This window comes from Lepidochelys kempii, chromosome 7, assembly GCF_965140265.1.
Source record: "Lepidochelys kempii isolate rLepKem1 chromosome 7, rLepKem1.hap2, whole genome shotgun sequence".
NCBI classification, from domain to species: domain Eukaryota; kingdom Metazoa; phylum Chordata; order Testudines; family Cheloniidae; genus Lepidochelys; species Lepidochelys kempii.
Genome location: NC_133262.1, coordinates 52,810,089 through 52,820,925, shown reverse-complemented (window position 1 = coordinate 52,820,925; position 10,837 = coordinate 52,810,089). Strand labels below are relative to the sequence as shown.

General features: G+C 49.0%; 1 protein-coding gene across 9 annotated transcripts in view; it reads left to right on the top strand.

Moving 5' to 3' along the window:
• The window catches only part of LOC140914588 (zinc finger protein 2-like), a 50,135-nt gene that overhangs the window by 1,605 nt on the left and 37,693 nt on the right, over window positions 1–10,837 (top strand). For 3 of the 9 annotated variants that reach the window (XM_073352754.1, XM_073352750.1, XM_073352751.1), the window contains exons 2-3: window positions 8,107–8,164; window positions 8,859–8,985. In XM_073352754.1, coding sequence (XP_073208855.1) covers window positions 8,123–8,164; window positions 8,859–8,985 — 169 coding nt within the window. In that variant the 5' untranslated portion in view covers window positions 8,107–8,122. The other 6 variants (XR_012159905.1, XM_073352749.1, XM_073352753.1 and 3 more) reach the window with 5 other exon arrangements.

Here is a 10,837-nt window from a genome sequence, read left to right as displayed (position 1 = left end):
AGAGCTTGGTGCTTTCCTCTTCTATTGTCAGATATTTTGTTTTTAACCCTTTTCCTTCCCAATTCTCAAGGACTGAGATAAAAAAGTACCCTAAACTCTGCCCCATTTTCTCTCTAATTCTCCATTGCTAATGTATTATGCTTGGAGATTATCCCTTGTTTCTAATTACAAAATGTTAACATAAAATCTCAGTTTTTGCCCTTTCTTCTCATTCTTGATTATTGATATAAAATCCCTTGAAATGTTTCCCCTGTTCTCTCTCTCTATCAAATATTGATAAGAAATTCACTCAGATTTTATCTCTATTATCAACTGTTGATATAAAAACCTCACATTCTCCTACTTTCCTCTCTAACTTATGAATATTGATCCAAAATTCCTCAGATTTCCACCCTTTCTCTTTAATTACTGAACACTGATATCAAATCTCAGAGTCAGCCATTTCCACTATTTGTCAATCAGGCTACGATTTAGTCACAGGTATTTTTAGTAAAAGTCTTGGACAGGTCTTGGGCTATACACACACATTAATGGGCCCCTGACCTGCCATGACTATTACTAAAAATACCTGTGACAAAATCTTAAGGAGGTTGCTGTTAGGCCTGGGGCTGCTGCTGGGTGGGGTGTCTGGAGGAGTGCTGGGGCTGCTGCTGGGAGACGGTCACCCTGGGGGAGGCATCCCAGGGGGCCGCTGCTGGGGGACAGTCACCCTGGGGGCTATTGCTGGTGGGGGCCAGGGCCAGCCATAGCACCTGCTGCCAGGGGCCACCGGCAGCAGCAGCTGCGCTGGCCATCCGGGGAAGTAGCTACTCCAGCCTCCTGGGCACCGCTGCTGGCAGCGGCTGCACCAGCCGCCTGGGCAAAGCTGCCGGGGGGGCTGCCTGGGGAAGTGCCTACTCCAGCCGCCTGGGGAATCGCCGCCGGCAGCAGCTGCACTGGCTACCTGGGGACCACTGCTCAGGTTGTCTTTGGGGCCAGCTCCACTGGCCGCTGCTCGGGTGGTCCCCAGGGCTACGTGCCTGGGGCCGTCTGAGCAGTGGCCAGTGCAGCTGGCTGCGGGGCTGCTGGATCGGCTGGCTGCAGAGCTGCTCCATGAGCAGCCAGTGTAGCTGTCCCCAGAGCCAGCTGACTGACTCTGTGACCAGAAGTATCCCCATCCCCCATGTGGGATTGCTTCCCCCAGCTCTGAGGTGCAGCCACCTCTGGGGTGGGTCAGTGGCCATTATTTTCCAGGGACAGGCCAAGGAAATGTCTTAAATATTTTGGCTCCTCCGTGCCATCCTTCTGTTAAGGAAGCATTACCCAGGGCTCCCAGCTGCATGTGTGAATGGCTGGCGGGCAGGGGCTGGTAACTTTCTATCCATTTACCAAACACTAATGTGAAATTACCACAGATTTTGCTTCTCTCCCTCTGTGAAAACTACAAGAACTTGTGGTTTTGGATGGAAAACTGTTGTTCAGAGTCCGATGCGGAGGGAGGAAGGTGGGAAAGGGGTTGCCCTGTGTCACAGGGCGCTCTGTTAGCTATGTGCTGTGCTGCACTGCCTGACCCATTTGGATTGTCTCTTGCAATATACACACAGGCTGTTTCTTTTCCCTATGGGGATCTTTAATCTTTATATTCCCAGCACTGCAGAACATAGTACCAGCATGTGCCAGGAGGAGCCTTCCACCCAGCCCACTCTATTACACCCCACTCTCACTGAGCTTCCTGGTACATCCTGTTCTTCCTAATTATATAGTCTTCCTTTTATTTTGCTAATCACCTCATTAGCCCAATCTTTGCCGCTATTTTAATGATCTCACTATAACAGGTTAATTGTCTCAGGGCAAGCCAGTAATTTTCTCTGTGAGGCAATTACCTGAAAGACAAGGGTACTATAGCTAGCCCTCCACAGGCCCCACACAGTGATCTGCCTAAAAGGGTTCTGGCCTCCTCCCTTCTGAGCTTTGTTTCTGGTCTCATTGAGACCAATATTAATCTAGAGTCACTGCAAGGAAGGACAAGGAGTAATTCCAGATTAACATGGAGGCAAATAAAATCTGCACCCTCCCTGTGGGCAGGGGCGGCAGGTTTGTATAATTTTTGGTGATGCCCAGAAAAGGTCCAAGTCCCCCCCCACGCGCGCACACACACCTGCTTGTAATATATATATATATTTTAAAATAATGTAAAAATGTGAGGGTTCTGGGGTGGGGCTGGTGATGAGAGGTTTGGGCTGTGGGAGGGGCTAGGGCAGATGGTTGGGATGCAGGGGGGAGGGCTCTGGCTGGGAATGAGTGGTTTGGGGGGGCTCAGGGCTAGGGCAGAGGGCAGGGATGTGGGGGGTGAGGGCTAGGGCAGAGGGTTGGGGTGCTGAGGGTGAGGGCTCTGGGGTGAGGCGGGGGATGAGGAGTTTGGGGTGCAGGCAGGCTGCCCCGAGGCTGGGGCAAGAGAGGAGGACTCCCCCTGCCAGCAGCAGCAAGCTCTGGGGGAGGGGCCCCCCTCTCCCACCCAGCAGCACGCTCACCTCACACCAGTGTTGCTGCACATGCACCTAGGGTCCCTCAGGTCCACGAAGCCCCCTAGCCTTCCCTGCAGTGGGTACTGGGGGGGTGGGTGGGCTGACATCACGTTTGGCCTCCTTCCCTCCTCACTGTAGCCTCACCAAGGGGTGGGAAATGGGCCCTTTCTCCAGCTTGGGGCAGGAGCCATGACTGCAGGCAGGGAGGCCCCCTCTGCTGGTGGAGGGTCCCACCGGAAAAGGGAAGGGTCAAGGCAGCCTGCCCTGGCACTAGTGGATGAGGGTCACTAGGACCCTGTGGCTGCAGTTGATGCCCGAAGTCAGCGGAGCAGAGGCAGGGTGGAGCGGCAGGGGGGAGGCGCATGGGAGCAGTGGGACACTTGGGGGTGGTGCACAGGGGCGGCAGGCAAGGCAAGGGGAGATACCCGGTCCCAAACATTGCCCTACTACTGGGGGCAACCCAAAGCCCTGACTACACCCCAAGAAAAACCCCAGACACCTTATCATCCCTCCACACCATTCTCCAGCAACCCACCTTGCCCCAGTGACCAGTCAGCTGGGTGATGTTTTTAATGTAACCAGCCGGGGCATGTAAAGGCCAACTGCCCCAAGAACCCCAATAGATTACAGTTCATTGCACCACAGTTACACCAGAGGTCCTCAGGCCCAGATGCCTCCCAGATACCCTCCGAGTGGAGGGAATCTGTGAGTGTGGGTAGGAAGAAGGTTACAGCATGGAGGGACAAGTATTCGCTATCCATGCTTCCTTAGTGGACCCCAATTTATTTGACCCAGAGGTCCAAGTGACAATTCAACCCTTCAAGTCAAACTCATTTGACTTGCTTACAGCCAAGTTGCTGGTCAGGAACATGGACTTTTGCAGTCTATGATGATTATCTCTTCCCCATGCTGTTGGGGGAAGACTTGGCCAACCATATAAAGCTAGCCAAGAGGGTGGGAATGGTCACCTGCAGCCAGGCTAAGCAAGCTGTGACACCTAGCTCTGTTCCGGAGACTTCTACCAGGACCCAGTCAGAGGTGATGGAACCGGACCCCAGGCCAACGTCTGCAACAGCAGTAGTGGATCCAGTCCCAGAGACCCAGACGGAGCCAGTCCCAGAACCGGAACTAGCGGAACAACCAGCACCAGACCCATTGCCAGCACTGAATCTAGTGCTTGCAACCCCAACACCAGAGGGCCCCACCGAATCTGCATCAGTAGCAACAGATAACCCTACACAAGAGGCTCAGCTGGAGCCTGAACCCCAACATAGTGCACCAGCGGAAAGTGGTTCACAGTCAACAGAAACAGCCCTGTCACCTGCATCGCTTCCAGAGGGACCAAGCCCAGGTCCACAATCCAATGAGGAACTGATGTCTCCAGCATCAAGGGAACAGTTCCAGACCGAACAGGAAGCAGATGAAAGCCTCCAGAGAGCTTGGACGGCGGCACTGAGCAACCCACTGCCTCTCAGCTCTTCTAATCAATCTAGGTTTGTTGTAGAAAGAGGGCTTTTATACAAGGAAACTCTTTTTGGTGGACACCAGGAAGACTGGCATCCTCAGAGACAGTTGGTAGTTCCAACTAAGTACTGGGTAAAGCTCTTGAGCTTAGCCCACGATCACCCTAGTGGCCATGCTGGGGTGAACAGGACCAAAGACCATTTGGGGGAGGTCATTCCACTGGGAGGGAATGGGCAAGGATGTTTCTACCTATGTCTGGTCTTGTGAGGTGTGCCCAAGAGTGGGAAAACCCCAAGACCAGGTCAAAGCCTCTCTCCAGCCACTCCCCATCATTGAGGTTCCATTTCAGTGAGTAGCTGTGGATCTTCTGGGTCCTTTTCCGAAAAAGACACCCAGAGGAAAGCAGTACATATAATGACTTTCATGGATTTTGCTACTAGATGGCCAGAAGTAGTAGCTCTAAGCAACACCAGGGCTAAAAGTGTGTGCCAGGCACTAACAGACATTTTTGCCATGGTAGGTTGGTCCTCCAACATCCTTGCAGATGCAGGAACTAATTTCCTGGCAGGAACCATGGAAAGCCTTTGGGAAGCTCATGGGATGAATCACTTGGCTGCCACCCCTTACTACCATCAAACAAATGGCCTGGTGGAGAAGTTTAATGGAACTCTGAGGGCCATGACATGTAAATTCATAAATGAGCACTCCAATGATTGGGACCTAGTGTTGCAGCAGTTGCTCTTTGCCTACAGAGCTGTACCACATCCCAGTTTACGGTTTTCACCATTTGAACTTGTATATGGCCATGAGGTTAAGGGGCCATTACAGTTGGTGAAGCAGCAATGGGAGGGTTTTACACCTTCTCCAGGAACTAACATTCTGGACTTTGTAACCAACCTATAAAACACCCTCCGAACCTCTCTAGCCCTTGCTAAAGAAAACCTAAAATATGCTCAAAAAGAGTAAAAAGCCTGATATGATAAACATGCCAGAGAGCGTTCCTTCAAAGTAGGGGACCAGGTCATGGTCTTAAAGGCGCTCCAGGCTCATAAAATGGAAGCATCGTGGGAAGGGCCATTCACAGTCCAACAGCGCCTGGGAGTTGTTAATTATCTCACAGCATTCCCCACCTCCAACCGAAAGCCTAAGGTGTACCATATTAATTCTTTAAAGCCCTTTTATTCCAGAGACTTAAAGGTTTGTCAGTTTACAGCCCAGGGAGGAGATGACGCTGAGTGGCCTGAAGGTGTCTACTACGAAGGGAAAAGTGCTGGTAATGTGGAAGAGGTGAACCTCTCCATGACCCTTGGGCGTATGCAGCGACAGCAGATCAAGGAGCTGTGCCCTAGCTACACGCCGATGTTCTCAGCCACCCCAGGACTGACTGAATGGGCATACCACTCCATTGATACAGGTAATGTTCACCCAATTAGAGCCCAACCTTACCGGGTGTCTCCTCAAGCTAAAACTGCTATAGAACGAGAGATCCAGGATATGCTACCGATGGGTGTAATCCGCCCCTCTGGCAGTGTGTGGGCATCTCCAGTGATTCTAGTTCCCAAACCAGATGGGGAGATACTTTTTTGCATGGACTACCGTAATCTAAATGCTGTAACTTGCCCCAACAACTATCCAATACCACGCACAGATGAACTATTGGAGAAACTGGGACGGGCCCAGTTCATCTCTACCTTGGACTTAACCAAGGGGTACTGGCAGGTACCGCTAGATGAATCTGCCAAGGAAAGGTCAGCCTTCATCACATATGTCGGGCTGTATGAATTTAATGTGCTCGCTTTTGGGCTGCGGAATGCACCTACCACCTTCCAAAAACTTGTAGATGGTCTCCTAGAAGGATTGGGAGAATATGCAGTTGCCTACCTTGACGATGTGGCCATATTTTCGGATTCCTGGGCAGAACACCTGGAACATCTACAAAAAGTCTTCGAGCGCATAAGGGAGGTAGGACTAACTGTTAAGGCTAAGAAGTGTCAAATAGGCCTAAACAGAGTGACTTACCTTGGACACCAGGTGGGTCAAGGAACTATCAACCCACTACAGGCCAAAGTGGATGCTATCCAAAAGTGGCCTGTCCCAAAGTCAAAGAAACAGGTCCAATCCTTCTTAGGCTTGGCCGGATATTACAAGCTTTTTGTACCGCAATACAGCCAAATCGCCACCCCACTGACAGACCTAACTAAAAAGAAATAGCCAAATGCAGTTCAGTAGACTGAAGAGTGTCAGAAGGCCTTTAACTAGCTTAAAGCGACACTCATGTCTGACCCTGTGCTAAGGGCCACAGACTTTGACAAACCGTTCCTAGTAACCACAGATGCGTCCCAGCATGGTGTGGGAGCAGTTTTAATGCAGGAGGGACCGAATCAAGAATTCCGTCCTGTCGTGTTTCTCAGCAAGAAGCTGTCTGAGAGGGAAAGCCACTGGTCAATCAGTGAAAAGGAATATTAAGCCATTGTCTGCACTCTGGAAAAGCTACGCCTATACGTTTGGGGACGGTGTTTCCACCTGCAAACCGACCATGCTGTGCTATGGTGGTCCTTTCCCTATTTTTTCTCTAAATCACTTGGTGGTGGCAGCATACTGTTCAAGAACAAGGCAAAGTTTGTACCTTGGAAAAGTTTTTAACCTAAGCTGGTAAAAATAAGCTTGGGGGTATTTCATGTGGGTCCCCACATCTGTACCCTAGAGTTCAGAGTGGGGAGGGAACCTTGAGAATCACCATCCTCTTTAAAGCAGAATAACAGGCTGATCTGGTCCTGCAATAGCCCAGGGGAGATGAGAGAAAGAGGGAGCAGCTGCCTCTGCCCCAGAGAGAAGGCCAACAGACAGGTGCTGGGCATCTGCTGACAAAGCTGACCAGCACCTCATGATTGTCTCTCACTCTCAGATGGAATATAAAGGTGAGCTCAGCTCTGTGGAGAGGGGGGCAGCCAAGGGAGAGGATACACTGTGATAATCAAAGTGGCTGGCCGATCAGCCAGCCCTGTGAAGACCCCTCCTCTCCTGGATCAGAAAGCTATGGGGGCCAGAGGGCCCCAGTCTAAGCCTCTGACCAGATTATTGTTGGTGTTTCTTTTTGTACACTTTTTTCCTTGGGGAAGACAATAAACAGCCATAACCTGGGTGTGAGTGACTGTCTATATCCAGTTGGTGACTAGAGCCACCAATGCAGAAGCAGCCACTTAGATATTTGAAGACTATTTCATCCCATTTCAGCTGTCTTTTCTCAAGACTAAACATGCCCAGTTAATTAACCTTTCCCCATAAGTCAGGTTTTCTAAAACTTTGAACATTTTTGTTGTTCTCCTTTGGACTCTCTCCAGTTTGTTCATAACATTTGTATGTGTGGCACCCATAATTGGACACAGTACTCTAGCTGAAGTCTCACCAGTGCTGAATGAACTGGGACATTACCTCTGGTGTCTTACACATGAGACTCCATCCAGTAGGCACACTACAGAATATTAGCCTTTTTTGCAACTTCATCACATTGACTCATTCAGTTTATGATCCATTATGACTTTCAAATCCTTTTCAGCAGGACTACTGTCTAGCCAGTTGTTATTACTTGATTTTTCCTTCCTAAAAGTAGTACTTTGCGTGAGTCTTTACTGAAATTCGTGTTGTTAATTTTAAAAAAATTCAATAATTTGTAAAGGTCATTTTGAATTGTAATCCCATCCTCTGAATTGCTTGCAACCCCTCCCAGCTTGGTGTCATCCACAAATTTTATAATAAGACTCACCACTCCCTTATCTAAGTCTTCAATGAAAATACTGAATAGTTCCACACCCAGGACAGATGCCTGTGGGGGACCCCACTAGATATGAACTTCTAATTTGGCAGCAAACCATTGATAATAACTCGAGTACGGTCTTTCAACTAGTTATGCACCCACCTTATAGTAATTTCACATTTCCCTCATTTTCTTCTAAGAATGTCACATGAGACTGTCAAAAGCCACTTGTGCATGGCAGAGTCTAGAACATCTGTCTACAAGGAGAGAGCCTGGGGGATGGAGGAGAACTTGATGTGAAATTAACTAAAGCTGGTTCTGGATCTCCCTAGTTGCCCTTCTTTGCCTGACAGGCTGCAGAGTAACATCTATGTTTTCCTCCAGATCGTCTCATCCTCCCATGGAACAGGGAAAAGAAATGGCTGCTGTCGAGCCAGTCCAGGTAGGGATTGTCAGGGAGATACTGGAGGAAGAGAGACAGTAAATATTTAGGAGGTGGGAAATTCTTGGGGGTTTGATGTAGAGGTTGCAGGGGCCAGGAAATTCCCCGGGTATAGAAAGGAATGGGGATAAGGTGTGACAAACCTGCTGGGACTAGTTTACCCTGGGCCTATATTCTAGAAACAGACCCATGGGGGCCAGGGGTGGAAATTACCTCTTTTGTGAAACAGGAAACAACCCCCTGGACAGGGCTGGGAAAACTTACCAGATTTCCAGTGCTGGAGCATGAACCTACCAGCCATAGGCTGTTAAAAGAGATGAAGTCAGCACCCACCAGTGAGGCTAAGGGGAGATGCCCCATCCCCCATATCCAGCTGCTGCCAATGGGGAGGATGTTGGGATTCTTACCATAGGGCTGTCCTTAGAGCCTCCAGCAGGATCCATCTCCTGATGCTATGGCTAGTAGGTATGTGATGAATGTGAAGATCCTACCCCCTCTGTGTGCTGGGAGGGATGAGGGGCTCTCTCTTTCTCTCCTCACTCTGATGCCTTCTGGCTTCTCTGAGCAGGTTGGGGGTGGGGACTGTGGTGTCTGTACCACCCAGAGCTTCCATTTTCCTGGCCCTGCTCCCCCATAACTAGTAGGACTGCCTCTGGGGCAGCAGGTACTGAGTGGGGGGCTCTTGCTCTTTCAGGGGTCGGTGACATTCGAGGAGGTTGCTGTGTATTTCACCAAGGAGGAGTGGTCTCTGCTGGACCCTGCTCAGAGAGCCCTCCACAGAGACGTCATGCAGGAGAACTATGAGAACGTGACCTCACTGGGTAAGGATTCCTGTCCCCTCAGATATTAGAAGGGGAAAAGAAGAGTTAAGGTTCACATCGTCCCCACAATGCAACCTCAACTCCGCCCTGTTTCAGCAACAGCCCGACATGCCAGTGACACACATGCTAATGCTCTGCCCTCCCCACTACAGAACACTTTGGGAACAGAGCACATGACAGGATAGCACAAAGTCTAACATCTTCTCTTTGCTAAGGGAAAACTTGGGTTTATTTCCATTGTAGCAGACAGAAGCTACCTACCCCAGGCTACAGTTAAACACTGAGCCTACTGCACACAAAGCATCTCAGACTAGCAAAAAGTTACCACCACTTTGCCCTTGCACTCAGGATTCCTTCTGAGTCATTGTCTTCACTTATTCCTCACTAAGCCTGGGTGACAGTTAACATGTATGGTACCAGACTGCTGACAATCCCCATGGCAAGAACACAGTTTGTGTGCCTTTACTGACACAACCTACAATATTCAGCAAACTTGTCTGTCAAGATTCACATGCACCTCTCTTCATATCACAGTCACAGCTCTGCCAAGGGCTCCAGCTAATCCCTCATTTAATTACAGCTACAGCTGACACAGTGCACACAGCTGGAGTACATACAGATAAATGCTGGTGTTCAACTCTCTGGAGCACAACACAAACAATGACGTTCTCTCAGTCCTTTCTCGTATCTATTGTAGATTAATGGACTTTAAGGACAGAGGGTCCTTATTAGGTTATATAGTCTGACCTCCTGTGTAACACAGACCATAGAATTTCATCCAGTTACTATGGTATTGAGCTGAATACCTTGTGTCTGACTAAATGATCTTCCTGAAAGGCAGCCAGTCTTGGCCTGAAGACTTCGAGACAGAGGGTCCTCTACTTCCCTTTGTAGTTTATTAAGATTTGTACCACCCTTCCTGAACTATTCTCAGTGGCTCTTGAAGCTCTAGGCTTAGGGGTAGGGGCAGAGTTAAAGTTGTGTTACAGGGGTGACGTACTTTAACTCTTCGTTTCCTGGTTTTCAGAGGTTTAAGTTTAGCCATCATCCACGTTCTGGGAGGGCATGAGACAGCACTGGACAACCTTAACTCTGCATTCGTGTAGTTTATGGGTTTTTAATTTTCTTGATTTATTTTAATGGACTTTTTTGCCACTATAACTGTGTCTACACAGAGCTTTTTTTTTTGCCATAGCTATGTTGGCTGGGGATGTGATTTTTCACTCCCATAACCAACAGAACCATGCTGGCAAATCTTTTACATGCAGACCAGGCCAAATTTGGCATGTGGATTTTAGCGCACTTTGAAATATTGTTCTTAACCCAGAAATGTTCGTATCAGGGCAGAACCCAAGAAAGATGCACAATACATGTTGTCTGCAAGATGTCTCTGGTAGGGCTCATACTCAAATGCATGGGTGTAGCTTATTTTCAGTGGCAACAGCATACTGCCTCTAGCCAAACAATTACTATGATAGCTGATTGTTGGAAACACTCTGGCTCTTAAAGAGCTTTAGTCTTGGTGTCCATGTGCATTTCAGTCTCTTTAACTCTACAGTTTGGCTCTTGCTTATCTGAAATTCCAAACTCTAGTTATTAAACTTTTTCAGTACTGCTTGCCCAAAGAGGCAGTGCTAGCTGAGATAAAGACCAAGTGCCTGAGATCAGTTGGAGGACAATGAGAACCACAGTTTTAGCCCCAGGTTGGTGCAAGGAAATGTTATAAGAGCATGGTGAGTTTGTAAAAAGCTGCTTTTGGGGGTGGGGGAGTATCTCGGGAACCTCTTGATCAAATAACCCCACATTTGTTTGTGGTTGCTGCTGGAGCACAAGTACTGTTCTTGGAGCGCCA